This window comes from Spizellomyces punctatus (assembly GCF_000182565.1).
Source record: "Spizellomyces punctatus DAOM BR117 chromosome Unknown supercont1.2, whole genome shotgun sequence".
NCBI classification, from domain to species: Eukaryota; Fungi; Chytridiomycota; class Chytridiomycetes; order Spizellomycetales; family Spizellomycetaceae; genus Spizellomyces; species Spizellomyces punctatus.
In genome coordinates, this window is record NW_015971538.1 from 866003 (window position 1) to 884869 (window position 18867).

An 18867-nucleotide genomic window follows, 5' to 3' on the forward strand; every position below is an offset into this window, starting at 1 on the left:
TAAACACACACGCGACGCGTCGCGAAGGCGACTGCCAAGAGATGGAAACTTGGTGTGCTTTGTGAGATCTTAGATTTTTGACTCTAAACGATACGACGAGTTGACGAGTTCACGAGTTTCAAGGCGGTTGGCTTCACGGCTCTACTCGGCTGAAGTTTCACGCACCTTATTGAGGTTTACGAACTTGTGGTGGCGTTTCGCCTGGGATAACTTCGGTTCAGTTGCGGATATCAAGAGACAAGGTAAAGGAAGGATATTGGGGAGAGGTTCCTGGCGGCATGTGTCGATGACCAATTTCTGAGTGTCGTCCGCAAACTTCCCTACCGCGTAAAGCCAAGATTAGCGATCATTGACAGACAGTTTTCTCATTATGCACAACCAACACAGCACGTCATCCCACACCGCATTGTTTCCCACACCCAATTGACGAACGATGGACAAACCTTCGTTTGCCAGCTCATTCTGGGTATGGGGAGAGCGTTTAATATTGCCATCTCGGGCCACTTTTATGTTGACGACATGAATTTGACTTGTAGGGCGATAATGATAAAGGGTTGGAGGTGTTGATGGGGCGAATGAGACAGGGGAAGCACGTTAGTGAAGAGGTGCATGCTATGCTAAAGGAGAGAGCGACCATCGAAGAAGAGTATGGAAAAAGACTACATAAGCTTGCTAAAACCTTTAGTCCCAAGGAAGAGATTGGGTATGCAAGCACTGGCGACGTATACATGTTAAGGACTATAATTCATCATACATCCTCTGCTGAAGAACCCTGCGAGACTCGTTGGATATTGTGAAGAACGAGCTAGAGAAGAGCGCGAAGTCACATACTGATCTAGCTCAGGAGATTCGCGTGAAACTGGAGAAACCACTGGGGGACTTTATTGGAACCCAAAGCGGAATACGAAAGAATGTAAGTCTAGTAACTTGAGCGATATGACGGTTCTATTGTAGAATTAATAAGGCATGTTGATGTTGCTTGCAGCACAACGCCATCGTCGAAAAGCATCAAAAAGCCAAGGCAGCTCAAGTAGCGGCCGTGATGAAGTCCAAAGAACGGTACGAGGCAAAATGCGCCGAGACAACGCAATTATCGCAGATAAGAGCTGATCCAGCGTCTAAGGAAGCGGAAAAGGTACTTGAGTATGCGGCGTTCTATAATACACGTGCGAGTAACACTCCATTTCAGATCAAAATGAAACTGCAAAAAGTCCAGTCACAGGCGAAACAGGCCGACGTAGATTACGTCGCAGGAGTGGAGAAGTTGACCGAAATCCATCGAAGATGGGTGGATGACTTTCGCACAGCTTGTACAGTAAGTTTAAACCACTTACCCATTTTTTATTAACATGACGGAGGCGGCCGTGCTCATCCAAACTTCTTGCCGTTACAGGAATGCCAGAAGTTAGAGGAAGATCGATTTCACTTTCTACGCGGGAATATCTGGAATTACGCTAACTTTATATCGGGCGTGTGCGTTTCGGACGATGAGGTGGGCTCGCTTAGATGTTTGGATATGCAGACGGAAGATCTTTGCGACTTAACGATCGTTTATACGTAGGCATGTGAGCGAGTGCGTGTATCGCTAGAGGCTTGCGATTTTGAAAAAGACCTTGCCTTATTCTTGGATCGGAATACGACCGGATCCGTTATCCCACGTAAGTTTTTCCTTCCGCTGTTCACGTTTTTTGGCCCGTTGTTAATTAGTTTTCAAATATCAGAACCCCTACAGTACATCAACTATTACACCGGGACGCAAGAAAATTCTCTCTCGGGTAGGCGCAAGAGTGCAACTAGCAATGACCTGCCAGCGACCCTTCCGATGTACAATCCTTCGCAAGATGACTTGGGCAGCACCCACACTCTTGGTTCTGGACCTAGTGGCTACAATGACCCGACAACAACCCGAAGAGATAGTGCATCATCCAAAGGATCCGCCGCATTTTCGGGGGCAGTTGGACCGCAGGTACTCAATGGGATGCCTCAACAGCAACAGCAACGAAGTGGATCCAATGCCCCGCCGGCGGGAGCGGATGCAACGTTCCAATACGACCCCTATGACGTGCCAGAAAGCATGCCGGTTCTGTTTTCGGGTACGAAGGAACTGTACTTGGTTTGCCGTCTGGATTGTTACTTATCCTTTGACAGTTCGAGTCCTATATGACTACCAAGCGCAGGCGCCAGAGGAGCTCACCATTGGCAAGGGCCAGTTGATTCCGGTAATCGCAACTCATGATGATGGGTAAGTAACCGAACTTCTCTAATTTTGACCTTTTGGACTTATCATGCATGTGCTCTAGGTGGTGGGAAGGGCTGGGATCGGAAGGCGGACAAAGAAGAAAAGGCTTATTTCCAAGCAACTTCACAGAAACCGTCCGCTGATCTACTACTGGGGCCAAAAGACATACGACAATTTTGGAAGCGGTTTGGAAGCATTCACTCACGCAGCGCGTTCACTGAATGGACACTGCGTACTCTAGAGGAACGGATCATACATAGTCCGCACATTTGTATCTTTGACGTCGACAATTGTACTGAGAACCATTTACTTGTGGTAATCATAAAAATATCGATATGTACATGATATGGTATTCGTTTGCCCTGCGAATACCTCCCTTGCGTTGTTGTTCAGTGTGCGTTTATGCAATTGATGTCAATAATCTTCTGAAGGTCGACTTGCAGGCATAGAACCAGCACAGAATGCTAACAGAACCTGTAAGACCGGTATGTTAACAACGAGATGAAGAGTGTTCCAAATCAAACTGTCTCATACCCATTGGCGCAAAAGGTAGTGCAAGGAGAGGAGATATGGGCCCCAGCCAATCATGTGGTGGGTAAAACATCGGCGTCGATCGGTATATTGAGATAAGCAAAAACTGTGCTCCCCAGATGAAGGAGCGAAGACCCCACGATATCTTCAGCTCAAAGTATGTTTTCGTAGAAGCCTCTTGTTTCGCTGTTCCATACAATGTTGTTCAATAATTGGATAATAAGGGACGGCTCAAACTAAAGATACCTTGCGTCTCGTAGTCTGCCTTCAATTTATCGAGCCTCCTACGCAACTTTGCCCATCTAGCGAACTGGTCCTAGAGTTGATGCACACGTGTAAACTTCATAAGCTCTGCTAGCTAGCGACAGACAACAAGTCGTCGTGGTACCTGTGCACTCGTTCGACCCAATTCCGTCTGAACATCGATTACCTCACGTTTAAGCTTATTGATCTTTTTCGCTTCCGCTTTTCGGAAGATGTTATCGTACCAGTTCCACACCTGCAAGACACATGATGTAAGGAAGGAATGAAATGCAGAGGAATCGAGTGTCAGTTGCGGCAGCAGTACCTTGCTAGCTATAGCCCCATATCCGAGCCATTCAAAGAGTTGTAGGAAGAAAGCACAGAGGATGACCAAGTGAAGTGGATGCATGATGAGCCCGCTTGAGCAAACAGATGCAAGATGTTCAACGAAATGTACACGTAAGGTCGCCGAGGTGGACGACGAGAGTGAGTCATAGAGCAACCTTGAGCAAGCGCCTGCTGTCGAACTCAGTTGGAATGAAGATCTTATCCAAATGGTTACTAGCCTATGTCTCCACACAGATTGATGCGACACCTACAACGCCGTCGGTAGCTCCGGTCCTTTCGGAGACTGCAGAAACTGACGTGAATTCCGCCGTAGCTTGGTCCACATTGCACCCGAAAAAGCGGGTTCAAGTGCGCAAGGTCAGCAACAACCACGGACTTTACCGACGAGGTTGCCATTTTCTAAATACCATTAAGACAGATAACGTCACATAGTCCGGGGACGAATATCCCTCTTACTATGGAATTGAGCGATGGGCAGTATTATATTGACAGCATGCTCACGAAAGAGTGTTTGGAACGATATGACCTGTAGGGCACAAATGCCTCGATTCGTGCTGCTACGGACCTTGTTGTTCAAACGCCTTAAATTCTTGCCCTAGTGCGCGAGCTGAGCTGGATACCCATTTGCCTCCAATCACCAGTCTGCGAGGGGCGATCATCATCGTCCAGAGTGCCCGCTTGAGATTATTGAAACCTCACCGATGCCGTCAGCTATTCAGCGTCGGTCTGGCGATCGATGATTTCACATTTATAGGCAATCACGGCACTGAACCCGTTGACCAAACGTACCCTGTGGCAGAAGCACAAAAGGTGATGGCGAGTATATCTCACCTTATGTATCGGTACGCGGATTATGACTGCTCGGCCAAAGTTGTAAAACTAAATTGCATTCTAGCATAGGGGTGTTTAATGGTCGCCGCAGTATGCGTCCATCCACCGCCAACGTGCAGCACTCAGTCCCCGCGCGCGAGTTTGATCCTTCCGTCGATCTTACGTTTCTTGGTCAAATGGAGCTTGATATAATGTTAGATGATGATTAGCTATCTTGACCTCTAGTTGCAAAAGAAATATGCGAGCATTGGGGACGCTACAACAAATATCAGCTAGTCGACCAATATGGTGTCGGAGTATTCCCCGTCGATATTGTAACGTGAAATGTTGTCAATCAGCTGGGTTCTTAGGAAAGAAGTTTGCGCAGGAGACATGTTCTCTCAGGGTACCCTGACGGCACCAGAGCTGGCAATCCTCAGTGCAAACGAGGTCTCTGAAATAGTTGATAAAGTCCGTGTTATAGTACAATAAACATGTCTTTCGTATTATTCTACTGTCCATTTTAGTGACCGTGCTGGTGCTCAGGGCTCAACAGATATTCCTTTCGGTTGTAATATTCAAACTGTGGGGAAAGAACGCCTATTAGCAATACGGTACGAGAAGAGTGACTTGAAACTCCATCCAGCCAGCTCCACACACAATAAGGTCGCTCCACAGACCACACTCAGGTCTCAAACCCACCTTCTTGTCAGCCCAACCCTTAACCCAAAAGAAAATAAGAGCAGGGGGAGCGATAAACACTGCTTGGCGAGCAGTACGTTTGAAGAGCTTGAAGGCACCGGGGTTGAAGAAGCCCTTCATTGTCTTGGTCTCAAAAGGAGACAAACCGTACTCGTAGAAACCATTTTGGTACCCGATGCTACCCCACCACCTTTCGACGTGCAGAGAGAATTGCAGAGTCAGAATTTCGCCCAACAGTGATGTTAGACCTGTTAAAACAGGTGTTCTTAACCACTATCACTCACTTGTGACCCATTTGCAACTAGACTATACAGGGTATGTTAAAACAGGATGTGCAGGACGCTGCGTGATGCTAATGAGGTTGCGCGAAGCCAGGTCTAGGGAAACTTTCGGGTTTGTTTGGCGGTGATATCACATGATCAGTTGCCTATAGCAACAAGGCCCGTCAGATCAACGATGGACTTCAATCTACCATGTATTAGTGCAAATCCCCGACACTTTATGCAACACTCGTTAATTCATTCGCATCCTCCTTGGGCCTATGAATCTACCGCCATTTATTAATCTTTCTTTCCTCCGCGAAGCGGGATTGGACAAACTCAATAAACTCTGGAGAATAATGCTTCTCTAGCTCGTGTGGCAGGATTTTTTCATGCTTCTCTGCTTCGTGGCGTGTTAAACAGACGACGTTCTGGAAACTTGCGGGTTTGGTGACATCCCATCGAATGAGCTGAAGTTTGTCAAAGGTGCCGGAAAGTGCACTCCTTCCACGCCATATCTGAGTTCAACAGCGGTTAGGCACAACCCTATAGCAGATTTCCCTTGAGCAGTGTTTTCCGTTCTTACCTCCTCAAAAATATAGCCCACATCAGATACGTTAAACGGTATATTGGCACTGTATAGGACATAGTGATTAAAACGTTGCCAACGTCAAACTTCTAAATATCCTTACCTTGCGCCGAAACCATCCTTCTCCTTATTGACCAGATCTCTGTGTAACCGCATATAAGTTTTCTCCCGTAACTTAATGGCCAGAGGATTGGTAGGCCAACCGGCCAACTCAGTAATGACATAAGATGCCATGCAATTGCCAAATAGTGCGGGGAGAGTTCCAAGAACTGTATGGAAAATATCGATAAGATCAGTCCTATGACTGCCCGAAAACTCATTCGTTCATACCAGGAAGAATCCTAAAGGCATCGTTCCCATTAGAAAGCAAACTTAGGCAGTGGTTCTCCCCACTGAAGGCACCTTACCGAACACGAAAGTCTGGCAAAGCTGAGTACTCATCAGCTTCCTGCACTTTCTCCTCCTCCAAAGGTAGCAGTTTAACCGCACCAGGCTTCTCTGTAGAGTAAACCACGGTCACTCCGCTTTCCACTCCTTTCAACTTTAGACCTCTTCTAGTAGCTCTAGCCAAGGGATCCTCTAGATGGATTGAGCTTGTCAGCCCGCAGTGCAATCAATGAGTTACCCTGCGTGAATATAGTCACCAAAGGTTTCGCTAATGTCCGCAATCTGTATACGTGATGGATCAGCCTTTGCTCCGGCACCCATAGAAGAGATTATCCGTATTTTGCTGTCCACACAATATTTAATCAGGTCCATCTTGGTATTGAGGTTATCAATACAATCTAGCCTTCGCGGGTTAACTGAGCATGCTCCAGTAAATGATGACTCCTGGACCACAATTACCAAGAACATAATCCGGATTGCCGCTAAGCAGCTCCGGGGCAGCCGCAATATTGAAAAGCTCCATGCACGCATCTATTTTGGCGTGAGGGGCAATGTCGAGGAAATGCTTCTTCAGACATGTGCTCTTGGGCGTTCCAACATCGGCCTGCGTCGCTACAGCGTGACGGTTCAAGCTCGAGAGTGTCACTTGGTCAAAATCGATCAGACGAAGATGCTGCAAGATGTTAGAGGTTGTACTATACAGCACAATACAACAGCCATGAATTACCTCAACTCCAGATCGTAGAAGCATATGTGCCTATTAACATAAACGATTTACAAATTGAACATACTGCGCCAATGGAAACGCTATTCGTGTCATCGCTAATACTGGTCTAATGACTTACCGCATGGCTTCCTAGTTTTGCGTGATCAGTATAGGCTCTAGCACTGTACAAGACTCTTACATCGCTCACCTACGCCCCCTAATCCAACCACTATAACGAAAGACGATCGGATCTTTGCCACTCCCTGGTGCGCAAAAGATATTGTCAGAGCCATTGATGCTGGATCCACGGATATCCCACAATGTCACCTCTTCCCCTAAAAATGCGTAATTGCGGGCGAGCTGCTCTCGTATCAGGCCTTCATCAGTGGTCAAAGGCTTCTTTGACGTGACTCCTCGGGCGATGTCTGTCGCTTCATCGAGGTGGTTTATGGAGTTTTGGATGGAGTTAGATATATCTCTCTTTATGCGTTTTATCCGAGCCCGTTTATTGAAGTGTTGTACGATAAATATTGAAGATGCTGTGAGAGCCGATGCTGCAATTGCCACAGCAAGAGTGTTTACAATGCTATCTCCTAGTGAGGCAGCTTTGAGTCCCATGATGCTGATCGAGTTAAAAAGTCGAAGATACAAGCGCAACCTGAAAATTTCATAACGCTAATGAGTCATTAGTGCTTACGCAATTATCCTTCATGGTTATCGGAAGCGCGCACACTTCAATTCTCGCACCTAAACCATGCCGCAATTGGGACAACCATCAAGTGGGACTAGTCCCCGAACAACGCAAAGTATTGGCAGCGTTTCCTCTACATCTTCCGTTTCTTTGAGTGGAGTTGCCTCCTCATCGGGGGTGCTCATTGCACCACCTAGAAAAAGCTCACAGATTGTAACATCCGCGACATCACCCGCACCAGCTTCGATATCTTCACAAGGTCTAAGCCCATCTTACTCTCATACATCCGTGTCAAATATCAACAAGTCACTGTCAACACTCGATGCGCAGAAGATTAGCAAGGACATTGCAGCCGACTCAACCATTAGAGGAAGTGCTTGGCAAACGCTATGCGTTAAAGTACTCCCTTTGTTCAATGGCCAAGGCTTAAAAGGGCATATGGAAGACATGAACGAGCTTGTCAGGTCCGTTTATCATTAGTTCCTTAACACGTACCGGATTTTCATGTACTGACGTTCCTCCACACAGCAACTGGTTAACTGACACTCCGGCATATTTGGTTGTGGAAGAGCTGAATGACTTACTAAATACTGGAATGCTGACACTCGGAAACAAGCTCGCAACTGTAGCGAACGAGGTTCTTGCAAGCCGTTTGGTGGAAGTATGGTCTTTCTATTTCGGAACGGTTGTCCCGTACCTTCAAGGCGTGTTTCTACCCGTTCGAACGCAATGGCGCAATGCTGCAGCTCGAACTGGTGATTCTCCAGATGTAAGGAAAATGGCTCTGATTGCTTTTCGCGACCAAATCATTGTGCCTTTAGGTGGTCGCCTCACAGGTATCTGTTCGTACCTAGTGGATGACTTTTAGCAGTAACCCGTAGCCGGTTCAGGTGCTGACTATTCTGAACTCAATAGGGATTTTCCCCAAGCTGGTCGCAGACATTGAAAACGGTAGAAAAATCAATGACACTGCCTCACGCCTGATGCAAATGCTATGTATTTTGGACGGTATTCCCTTGGCCGATGATCGGGCGAGTCCCATTGCAGAAGTCTTGGCTGTATTCAAGGAGACAATGATGGGAAACCCCGGACTTAATCGAAATAGCATTGCCCTATTTGGTGCGCGGGTGCACACATCCACATGATTTTTTCGATATCCGACATAACCAGCTCTGTCAAATCGTGCACTGACGACAAACTTTGGTTCTCTGACGTGTGTATTGTACAAAGCACATCTTCGGACCGATAGCTGTATGGCAGCTGGTCACAAAGGGACCGAACCGAAACGAAAAAGGGGTGGACCACTCTGCTGGCCACTAGTTAGTTACCTAAGCGCTGTGGAACGAAGTTCACTTCGCTCTATTGGGGAGCCACGACGATACAAGTTGCGCTATCAGGGCAGGCACATGATGAACATGTTACGAATGCTCAGGTATCGAGATCAAAAAGTTCGGAAAATCGTGTCTCCATTGCATAAATATTTGGATGGTTGATATCAGAGACGGTGGCTCGTGACTTTCGCTTCCGATCCTGGTCGTATAAGACGTCTAATGCCTTGAGCAATGATTTCTTTCGCTGATGCCAGTATTCGCCAGTTAGTATTACGTGTTAAGTGGTGCAACGTTAATCATAACCCGTACCTCCTCCATGTGAATGCCGCGTACGGCTTCCTTATAGCGCTCCGCCGCTTTCTGTTTTAGGAGATGTTCTCTATCTCTATGGAATACCTCGTTTTCTATTCTCATCTTGACGACCTTGTCAGCTTGTGTCCATGCATCTGTTCTACGCGCGGTGGGGTCACAACGAGTTGCTGCAAAGTCCCGGTGTAGGCACGTCTTGTCGAAACTCTCAAACGTTCGGCTTGACAGCAATGTGCGTGGCACAGGCATTGATGGTATTTCTACGTCTGGTGCACTGGCAGCTTTTCGCTCTCGGTATAATTGGGCTAGTTGGACTGCACGCTCATTCTCCTTCTTCCTCGTTTGCTCCAAGATCGCTCGCTTCCGAATGGTGGGGGCAAGCCGGGCAGTCGTCTCATGGTCTCGCTGAAAGTCTGATTGTTCACTCTCCACCTAGGTTTATAAATTGAGAGTTGCGACGAACCTCTATCCGAGCCTCAGCACCACGCTGCATCTCTTGTTCCTGTCTCGCGGCGGCTGTGGCCCTCAAATGTTCTAAGGCCTTTCGCTGTCCAAGAAGGAACATAAGCTTCTATTCATTTCAATTCAACCAATAGTGGAGAACAAGCTCACCTCAGCCATTAGGAAGCTACTTGCATCATGATGCGCCGTACCTGCAGCGCGGACATGTCGCCGTTCTAAGTCTGTGAGAGATCCTAACAATGCGTCGCGCTGCAAAGCCCATTTCTCCTGCATGCCGCGTTAGAACATTGAGGCATCCATTGACAACCCGGACAGTATCCCACCTCCAGTTGGTCAATGGTATCGCCCCACTCAGTGCCGGCAGCTGCCCTGTAACGTCGTCGCCGTTCTGCTGCGATCCGCTTCTCCTGCTCCCGAATCTAGGGGTGCCTTCGTTCGTAAGTCTTGCAAGTACGCGAGCCGCGCCAAATCTGTTCTCACCTGCTGTAGGCGCTGCACCTTTTGCTTCTTTTGCTCCTCTTGTTTGAGCTTTTCCGCCTCTCCTGGACTCGGTCGGAGAAATCCAGCCGCCATTTCGAAGGATACGCGTTGCGAACCCAAACGCGTGGGAGCTTCTTGGTAAATCTGCACGCTAGATGCTCACTCAGGTGGAGATTTGGGCTGCAGTTCCACGTCCATGACGCTTCTGGGCTGAAGAGAAGTCTCCTCATGGCGACACCTGAAGTCCCTCTTCCTCCCTCTCTATTCGGACTGGACCACTTGTTTTGGATAAACTCCAAATTGTTCGTGGCAGACATTCTAGCTTTGCTCCCACATCCTGAGATCGCTGATGTTTACCTGTACAATAACCATCCCTTGCGCAAGGTGGAAGTGACTGGAATTATTGTGGGAAAAGAAGAATCGGCCAGTTTTGTCTTATACACAGGTAGCTGTCCGATGGTGAATTGCAGTACATGCCTAATATTTCCCTATTACGACCCAAGTTGATGATGGCACTGGCCTTGTACCGTGCATAAGCTGGTTTTCTCGTACCGAACGGTTCCTAATTGATCGGAAAACACTCCTATTGGGAACGCTAGTTAGAATAGCAGGTCGCGTGTCGGATTATCGAGGTCAGAGGCAGATAACTGTGAATGCGATCTGTTAGTATATTTCCTTCCACTCCCTTACTATCCAATTCTTGAAAAATAGTCGACTCAAAGAACTTTCTGTCAATGTAGCAGCGGAAAACGACCCGAATATTGAGACTATGCGATGGCTAGAAGTTATCGATTTGAAGCAATCTGTTTACGATGTGCCCCTCGAGATCTCTGGTGGACACATGGAGCGTGCTCGGGTACTATTGATGTCCCCAGAAACCAATAGGGTAGCAGCGAACAACTGCCCCGGGGATCGAAATCCGTCCGTGGAGGTGAGCTGGAATGGTACCTCCTTGTTTGCTCTGTAGAGACGGCAGCGTGTGATTGATTGATTGTTTTCTCAGCTGGAACAGCTTCTAAGGGAAAAGCGTGACCTAGATACGACCGAACAAGATTTAAAGCGGGCCTTAAAGCTCTTCATCCAGAGCAAAGAACTGGTGCGAGTTCCCTACATGGTTCTCAGACATTCGGACGAGATTCTCTTCCTAGTTAACAGGTTGCTGATGACACAAGTAAGCTGCATGGTACTGTATAAGCTCTGTGCTGTAACCGGCTAACTACGTGCTCTAGAATCAAATATCAAATCCTAGTGCACAACGAGTTAACTCAACCTTAGCCCGTGCCGTGCAAACTCTGGTTAGGGAGGGATTCATGTATTTGTACAGTGAAGAGGAGGATGTGTATGAAATTATCCGTCACGATGTCAACCTGGGATTGGCGATTCTCAACCTTATTAAAAGCGATGCAAAATGCCAGGGAGGTGCGTTATCATTATTCTGTGCGATAAATTTCAGGCTTCTTCGGCTAACGTCCATCTTTGGAAGGTGCGGTATTGGAAAACATCATCTTCACTCTGCGATTGGATAAGAAATTCAAATATGTCCACAAGAACGCCATTGAGAAGTCCGTTGGGCTTCTGGTCAATGCAAGCGAAATTTATGAGGTAGACCACAAGGAATACAGAGCTGTTGAAATAGGCTGATGGAGCAGTTCACCCAAATGGGGGATAGATAGCTCAGTCTAGGAGGCCGAAATTGACCGTCATACAGCGATTGTACCTCAAGTATATAGAACGTGAAGTAACTTGGCGCCAGTCTTTCTAGTCCTGGATCTCGTCTGCTCAACCCATTGCTAAAGCAATGTCGACGCGATAGGGGCAGCAGTCAATATATTCAGTCCCATTGTGAAAAGGTCCTTCTCATAGTCGTCGTGAGCAAAACGAATTTTGTTCTCACCCACCCATTCGATGGCGATCACTAATGAGGGGAAGGTTCACGTACTACTCAACTCAATGACCCCGGCAGACGCATCCCTTTACATGCGAACCGCAAAGCACTTCAACCGGATCCTCCCATCCATTAATGAGCAACCCTTAACGATAGATTCTCTAGTCAAGTCAAGACCTGGAACCGCAGCGGAACAAGCAGCTTTGGAAAGATGCCATATCTGGAGGGACCAAATACTTGAGAAGAGCACGTAATGTGTCGAAGATCTGTTACCAGCGGTTGGAGATTTTAACGGCCGACCCTTGCATCCCATGCATAGGCAGTCGAGTTCGCAAGTTGATGCAGGGCCTTGCAGAAAAGGGCTGCGCTTTTCGGAAGGAGAACTTCACATGCATAACATGCGACGAAAAGTTGGCAGGGGGCTTTGGCCCTGCTGTAGGGGTACGTTGTGGGTATTATATATATCTAGTCTGTGCTCATGCTACCGCTTGTTAGGTCCATCTATGCAGCAATATTTTTCAGACAAAAGCGCACATGGAAGACACCATGGCCCACGAACTCGTCCACGCATATGACTATTGTCGAGCGAATCTCGTTGAAACTAACTGCCAGCATCATGCTTGCACGGAAATTCGTGCGGCCAGTTTAAGCGGTGATTGTGATATGTTACGGGAGTGGAGTAGAGGAAACTTTGGCTTCTTTGGCCAGTTTGAGGTACTGTCGTTGCATTAGTTACTCATAGTGCAGAGAAATCGAGTTCGTAACTATTCTTCGATGTAAGAAATGCGTCAAACGTCGAGCAACTTTGGCAATATCTTTCAACCCGTCTTGCCACGGAGATAAAGCTAGACAGACAGTGGAAGCAGTCTATTCACAGTGTATTGTTGATATATCACCTTTCAGTAAAGAAGAGCTAATAGAATCATAATAGCTGTTGTACACCAACAAGCCAACACTTGCTTCTAGAACCTGTTGCTCGAGTTCTCTTCATTTTAAATTACTGGACACAACATCCGGAATGGTAGGTTAAGGCTGAGACTTCCGTGCACTCTGGACGATGTACGCAGCGTCCTTTGCATTTCCATCAACCTGTGCCCGAGCGTCAGATGTCGTGCTTCCCCTTGTCGTTCATGCATTCGTACTGTCACCTCGACATTGACATAATGTGCCCACAGATGGATATGTCACCACGATTCGAGTTCATGATCGCGGTGAAAATGTTTTCATTCACTTGCGTGAGGTGTTCGGGTACTTAAGAACAGCATCCATGACATAAGACGATGGACTATCCGTGCACGGTATACTCGACATCGAAGATCTTGACCAATAACTCAAAAAATCGTACATCATTCCACACTTCGGAAGTAAATATGCACTGAACGAGCGCTCCCGAGTCAAATCTTTCAACAAAGAACTGTTCAACCTCCTGTAGATCGCTTGAGAAATATAAATGCGTCACTGCCTCCCATTCAGGCCCTATGAGATCGTTTGTAACGGGATACGGCACCCCCAGATCGATATCGGCTTTATGAATGTTAGATAGCGCTGGAGCAGAGTTGCCCCTTGGAACGGTGGATATATGATATAGTATGTCACTAGTATCTAACACGTCCAGCTTCTTTCTTATATGTAGTTCAAACCACTCTTTTTCCATGAACCCCTCAACGTATGGACGCTGCTGAGCGGTATCTTCGTTCAGAGGAGGTTGGGACGAGGTAGTGAACAAGGCGTGCTTATTGAGGTGCAAAAGGTATCGAAGAATGGAGTTAGATTCAGCCATGAGAGGACCGACGCAACTCATGCTCGATGTCAGAACGCCCCTGAGGTAGGCATCGTTCAGAAACAAAAGGTCCGCGAACGAGCGGGCTTTGGTATGAAATAGACTCATGCCGTTAGCATGCTTCTCCTTCAGTAATTCTGACCACGGTTGTGTGCACTTGTTGTTCATTACTTTGAAAGACCTTGGTGATGAGCGAGAAACTTCAAGGTTAAAGTCGTGATGGAGAGCACAACTTCACGTGCCATTCACCGCGCGACACGCCCTTGACACCACCGCTTTGTCAACTTTGGACCGACCAGCAAGTGGAGGGTCAAACTGCGAGCACAACCGGTCGTCGTGCAGCCATCGACATATCCAGACGCATTTGATAGCCGACACAAGGCAGTTCATGTAACAGAATGGTGCGTTGCTGTGTTTCAATACATGCAAGATTTCAGCCCGGCTCACAATCCCAGTCTATGCGAGGGTTAACGGTTTTTATCGCCGACCTCCGCAATTGTTGGTATCGACGATCTTGTCATATATGAGCCGTCCATAGTCATCTAAAATGAGTAATAGGTCGTGCGCGAGAGTTGGAGGAGAAGCGAGTGAACAAAGAGTTGGCCAACATACGCTCTAAATTCAAAGGTATTAAGAGTTTTCACCGGCTGCTTCAGGCGTAATATGTCTAATTATGCAACAACCTAGATCCAAATCTCAGCGGTCGACAAAAGAAGAAATATGTTTGCAAACTGTTGTACATGTATATTCTTGGCTGGGATGTGGATTTTGGACACATGGAAGCCGTTAACCTACTGTCGTCCAACAAGTACTCTGAAAAGCAGATTGTGAGTAGGCATACGAGAACGTGCATCCTTGCGGCTTATTCATATGCTTACCCTTTCATGAGTAGGGATATCTTGCTGTAACCCTTATGCTGACGGAAACCAATGAACTTTTGCGATTGGTGGTGAATTCGATGCGGAAGGATTTGGATGATCCTAACGAAGTACACCAATGTTTAGCGTTGCAAGCGATCGCGAATATTGGTGCGAGGGAAATGGCCGAAGCATTATCAAATGATGTTCTACGTTTGCTGACGACAAGGTGCGGACTACAGTAATGTGTATGCTAATCACAAGGCTAAATTAGTCGTTGGTGAATCTGCTTTAAAGCCATACGCGAAGTTTTACCAAGAAGAAGGCTGCACTTTGCTTATTGCGCTTATACCGCCGACATCCTGATTTAATTCCGGTGAAAGAGTGGGTCGGCAAACTTTTGGGTTTAATGGAGGAGTCGGACATGGTATGATTGCCAGGTTTTGGCTATTTTTCTACAAACTAAAGGTGCTTTTTTTAAGGCGGCGGCACTGGCATCCACGAGCTTAATTCTCGCAATAGCCCAGCAATACCCTGACGAATCGGCAGGCTGTGTCCAGCGCGCAATATCAAGAATGCATAAGGTGCGGATTAGACGCAACTATTTGCATGCATGTGACACTCGCTGAACCATTTTCTGTTTGGTGCAGATTGTGATTGAAAAAGAGTACAGCCCGGATTATGTGTACTACAAAGTTCCGGTTCCCTGGTTGCAAGTGAAGCTCTTGCGTCTTTTGCAGTACTATCCTCCACCCGGTACGTTGATAGTTCATCGCTTTATAACATTGCTGCAAAGCTTACAAAACTCAATTCAGATGATAAAACTGCTCGGAACAAATTGATCAATGTGATACAGACGATTTTAAATAATGCGCAAGATATTCCAAAGAATGTTCAACATAACAACGCTCAAAATGCAGTTCTTTTTGAAGCAATAAACCTCGCGATTCATCTGGATCCCGAATCGGAGATCGTGGTACAAGCATCGGCACTGCTCGGGCGATTTATATCATCAAAGGAAACCAACATTCGGTACCTTGGGTTGGAGACGATGGCTCATCTCGCCGGTTTCGCCGAATCGCTCGACACAGTGAAAAAGCACCAGGAAACCATTATTCAATCGTTGAAAGACAAGGACATTAGCGTACGACGCCGGGCTCTCGATTTGCTGTACAGTATGTGCGATGTCACAAACGCAAGGGCTATCGTTTCAGAACTTCTGCATTACTTGACAATTGCCGACTATGCAATCAGAGAGGAGATGGTGTTGAAAATTGCGATTCTAACGGAAAAGTTTGCAACGGACTACAGCTGGTACGTCGATGTTATTCTCCAGCTCATAACTATTGCGGGAGATAGTGTGAGCGATGAGGTGTGGTACCGCGTTGTCCAAATCGTAACAAATAACGAAGATCTTCAAGAGTACGCTGTCCGTACAGTTCTGAATGCTCTGAAATCACCTACATGCCATGAAACGACTCTCAAGGTGGGGGGCTACATTTTGGGAGAATTTGGACATCTGATTGCGAATTCCGCCGGTGGAACCCCAATGGAACAGTTCATGGCTTTACATTCAAAATTTGGCATGTGCACTGGTGCTACAAGGGCACTGCTCTTGTCAACTTATCTTAAGTTCACCAATGTTTTCCCCGAAATTAAAGATCAAGTTATACGAGTCTTCAAGCAATATCGATTTGTACTTGATGTGGAACTACAGCAGCGGGCTTGCGAATATCTAGCCATTGCTACAATGCCTAGTGATGACTTACTACAGGCTGCTTGCGAGGAAATGCCCCCTTTCCCTGAACGGGAGTCTGCCCTGTTGAACCGACTTCACAAAAAGATTCAGGATACCGAGGATAAGCGTACATGGCAAATTGGTGGGAAGGACGCTAATAAGGAGGCGATGAAAAAGGCGGATCGTCGTCGTTCTGCCGTTGAACGTTCTCAAGAGAACATCGCCGCGACTACATCGAGTCAGCAGCCTGCACGGTCAGAAATGGATGAGCTACTCGGACTTGCGACCGAACCAATTTCTCAACCTAGCCCGGAACATAATTATAACAAGTTGATCTTGGAAGCGAACGGGGTGCTATACGAGGACCAATATATCCAGATCGGTATCAAATCCGAATATCACAATAACCTAGGCCGAATGGCAATTTTCTTCGGGAACAAATCGACGTCCACGATAACGAACCTGAACACAAATCTTCAGTCAGGTGAAGGAGTGAAGACTACGCTGATTCAGCCGATCGCCAGCACTGTTCCACCGGCTACGCAATACAACCAAGTAATGTTTTACTGTCTCTTAAAGTTGTGTCGGGCTGGCTTTAATAACATCTTGTACGTCGTAAACAGATGTATAACGTGGAGTGTCATGATGTGGTTGGACATGAAGTAATAATGCTCGTGAACTACAGTATCGGATCTCACCCCATAGAACTGAACATCAAGATGCCAATTGTGCCTTCCAAGTTTGTTTCTGCGGTAGAACTCAGTTCTACGGACTTCTTTGGACGATGGAAGCAAATCGGTGGGGCGCCAAGGGAGAGCCAATATATCGGGAAACTGCGATCCACAGATGTGAGCAGAATGAGGGATCTCATCAAAGGGCTCAATTTCAGCTTGCTTGATGGCGTTGATCCAAATCCAAATAACCTGGTTGGCGCTGGAATCTTTAGCTCAACCAATATGGGTAAAGTGGGATGTCTGATGCGGCTAGAGCTGAACCTAGATCAGCAGGTTTGTACCCTTGTTGTACGTCATCATACCATGCGCTCCTGTAACGCTGTTCACCACCAGATGTATCGATTTACGCTACGGACGACAAATGAGTCTGTAACCGAAGTGTTGGGGCTTCAATTCAAAGAAGCCGTTGAAGGCCAATAGCCGTTTTGATCAAGAATATGGCTATGTATTCGTACAATGTAATCTATTTACAAGGTTTTAAACTGTGGACCCATGCTGTTTAATGCTCTTCATTGCAAACCCACAAATACTGTCACTGATATAGACCTTGTTCCCCTATATATTTGACTACCGAGTCTGGCAGGAGGTATTTGATAGATAGGCGCCGCTTAACGAAGAGCCTGCAAAGATCGGTATGAGATCCTATTTCCTCAGCTAGCACAAGCATCCTTCGCATGCCAATTACCTGATTTTTGTGGAGGATATGTCATTATTGATGTGCTGTTGGATGAGGTGGATATTTTTCTATTTCGCCGATATAGAACGTGATGAGTCAGCAAGTCGATGAAGCTAAGTACAAAAGGCAGGCGCACCCTATGTCGGTATAGCACATCGCTTTGCAGCATGAACTCGGTCAAATCTGCGCCCGATCGTTCAATGATCAGACACCCAAAGTCACCTATAATGTGATCGAGCTATTATAGAGAGAGAACACACTGAAACGGTGAGAAGGCTCCAGCAAGATCCGTCAACAATTTCACCTACATCCGATTCCTTCCACAGGTTGGGCACGGCGAACGATTGTATAAGATCGCCCCCAGCTAGCAGCATGATGTGAATACGCGGATGGCTTCTTTCAGTGAATGTGCTTTGTCCATTCAGCATTCTATCGAAATGGTCCAGCACCCAGGCCGTCCGCTGGTATTCTGGTTGTCTACTTTCCCATGGGTCAACCATCAGCCAGTCGCTATCCGCCACGGCAAGTTCACACATGCGAACACGGTGATTCCATGCTGCTAGCCCCGGTTTATTATAGGCATCGGAGACCGGGGAGAAATAGCCGCCGAGTAGGCAAAACTGGGGATGGTCATTGATATAGTCTCGCGCCATCTCTAGCGCACAGAGTTAGAGCAATGACCACCGGAAGAGCTCGCGGAAACGCAAACGAGGTACCAAACATGCGAAGGTGAAGATTTGTGACGGGAGAATAGGATCCGCAAGCTACGATGACTAGCGGTATCACCCCTGGGCACAGTTCCATCCCTCTTTTGAGTTTGTCCTTTGGGAATACATAATCATCCGGATACGTAGAGTGAGGGGTTTCCCGAGCGGCCGCTACAGCAGCAAGGCTTGTTGCGTGCGTTGAGATGGAGCTCATTCTGTGATCTCGAACACGGATTGTCTAACGTGCGCAGCAAGCTTAGTTTCATGACGCCATGAACGCTGACTCACCGCCCAGAAACCCGTCGGCAGCCTCCAAACCCGCCGCTCCAATTTGGATATAGATCGTCCCAGAACTAGGCAAGGAAGAAGCGCTACTACTCGGACTACTGTTGGGTTACTTCC

At 47.1% G+C, this 18867-nt stretch overlaps 9 protein-coding genes across 9 annotated transcripts; 5 read left to right on the top strand and 4 right to left on the bottom strand.

The window, feature by feature from the left end:
- Positions 1–18: 18 nt before the first annotated feature.
- Positions 19–2620, top strand: SPPG_01214 (uncharacterized protein). Its single transcript, XM_016749544.1, has 11 exons — positions 19–242; positions 388–466; positions 537–703; positions 769–913; positions 986–1135; positions 1190–1315; positions 1394–1492; positions 1562–1658; positions 1722–2093; positions 2149–2242; positions 2301–2620. Exons 2-11 carry the CDS (start codon positions 434–436, stop codon positions 2380–2382), a joined length of 1365 nt encoding a protein of 454 aa, XP_016611798.1. The 5' UTR covers positions 19–242; positions 388–433; the 3' UTR covers positions 2383–2620.
- SPPG_01215 (uncharacterized protein) lies at positions 2476–3831 on the bottom strand. Its single transcript, XM_016749545.1, has 5 exons — positions 3339–3831; positions 3159–3269; positions 3017–3086; positions 2774–2956; positions 2476–2713 (listed from the first exon to the last, which is right to left on the bottom strand). The coding sequence occupies exons 1-5, from the start codon at positions 3420–3422 to the stop codon at positions 2640–2642; spliced, it is 522 nt and encodes a 173-aa protein (XP_016611799.1). The 5' UTR covers positions 3423–3831; the 3' UTR covers positions 2476–2639.
- Positions 3415–4680, top strand: SPPG_08916 (uncharacterized protein). The gene is made up of 4 exons (XM_016757065.1): positions 3415–3718; positions 3780–3889; positions 3961–4203; positions 4257–4680. The coding sequence occupies exons 1-4, from the start codon at positions 3446–3448 to the stop codon at positions 4399–4401; spliced, it is 771 nt and encodes a 256-aa protein (XP_016611800.1). The 5' UTR covers positions 3415–3445; the 3' UTR covers positions 4402–4680.
- A 650-nt stretch (positions 4681–5330) lies between these two features.
- Positions 5331–7461, bottom strand: SPPG_01218 (uncharacterized protein). Its single transcript, XM_016749546.1, has 11 exons — positions 7143–7461; positions 7024–7078; positions 6955–6965; positions 6837–6866; positions 6569–6782; positions 6367–6507; positions 6130–6301; positions 6053–6063; positions 5826–5991; positions 5720–5768; positions 5331–5651 (listed from the first exon to the last, which is right to left on the bottom strand). Exons 1-11 carry the CDS (start codon positions 7431–7433, stop codon positions 5421–5423), a joined length of 1371 nt encoding a protein of 456 aa, XP_016611801.1. The 5' UTR covers positions 7434–7461; the 3' UTR covers positions 5331–5420.
- Positions 7462–7559: 98 nt separating this feature from the next.
- SPPG_01219 (uncharacterized protein) lies at positions 7560–9216 on the top strand. Its single transcript, XM_016749547.1, has 3 exons — positions 7560–7970; positions 8035–8342; positions 8422–9216. The coding sequence occupies exons 1-3, from the start codon at positions 7570–7572 to the stop codon at positions 8649–8651; spliced, it is 939 nt and encodes a 312-aa protein (XP_016611802.1). The 5' UTR covers positions 7560–7569; the 3' UTR covers positions 8652–9216.
- On the bottom strand, positions 8617–10181 carry SPPG_01220 (uncharacterized protein; the record flags this gene model as incomplete). The annotated part of the gene is made up of 6 exons (XM_016749548.1): positions 8617–9081; positions 9147–9551; positions 9610–9693; positions 9759–9875; positions 9932–10027; positions 10089–10181. 6 exons carry the CDS (start codon positions 10179–10181, stop codon positions 8935–8937), a joined length of 942 nt encoding a protein of 313 aa, XP_016611803.1. The 3' UTR covers positions 8617–8934.
- A 14-nt stretch (positions 10182–10195) lies between these two features.
- On the top strand, positions 10196–13622 carry SPPG_01221 (uncharacterized protein). The gene is made up of 11 exons (XM_016749549.1): positions 10196–10533; positions 10592–10750; positions 10829–11019; positions 11092–11259; positions 11318–11507; positions 11572–12223; positions 12297–12414; positions 12469–12687; positions 12755–12994; positions 13149–13560; positions 13607–13622. Exons 1-6 carry the CDS (start codon positions 10317–10319, stop codon positions 11727–11729), a joined length of 1083 nt encoding a protein of 360 aa, XP_016611804.1. The 5' UTR covers positions 10196–10316; the 3' UTR covers positions 11730–12223; positions 12297–12414; positions 12469–12687; positions 12755–12994; positions 13149–13560; positions 13607–13622.
- Positions 13623–14011: 389 nt separating this feature from the next.
- SPPG_01223 (uncharacterized protein) lies at positions 14012–17699 on the top strand. Its single transcript, XM_016749550.1, has 11 exons — positions 14012–14154; positions 14209–14251; positions 14312–14380; positions 14441–14580; positions 14646–14839; positions 14908–15037; positions 15093–15194; positions 15261–15366; positions 15426–16903; positions 16972–17355; positions 17416–17699. The coding sequence occupies exons 1-11, from the start codon at positions 14152–14154 to the stop codon at positions 17500–17502; spliced, it is 2736 nt and encodes a 911-aa protein (XP_016611805.1). The 5' UTR covers positions 14012–14151; the 3' UTR covers positions 17503–17699.
- Positions 17508–18708, bottom strand: SPPG_01224 (nicotinate (nicotinamide) nucleotide adenylyltransferase). The gene is made up of 5 exons (XM_016749551.1): positions 18475–18708; positions 18067–18413; positions 17895–17996; positions 17768–17826; positions 17508–17702 (listed from the first exon to the last, which is right to left on the bottom strand). The coding sequence occupies exons 1-5, from the start codon at positions 18677–18679 to the stop codon at positions 17615–17617; spliced, it is 801 nt and encodes a 266-aa protein (XP_016611806.1). The 5' UTR covers positions 18680–18708; the 3' UTR covers positions 17508–17614.
- Positions 18709–18867: the final 159 nt, after the last annotated feature.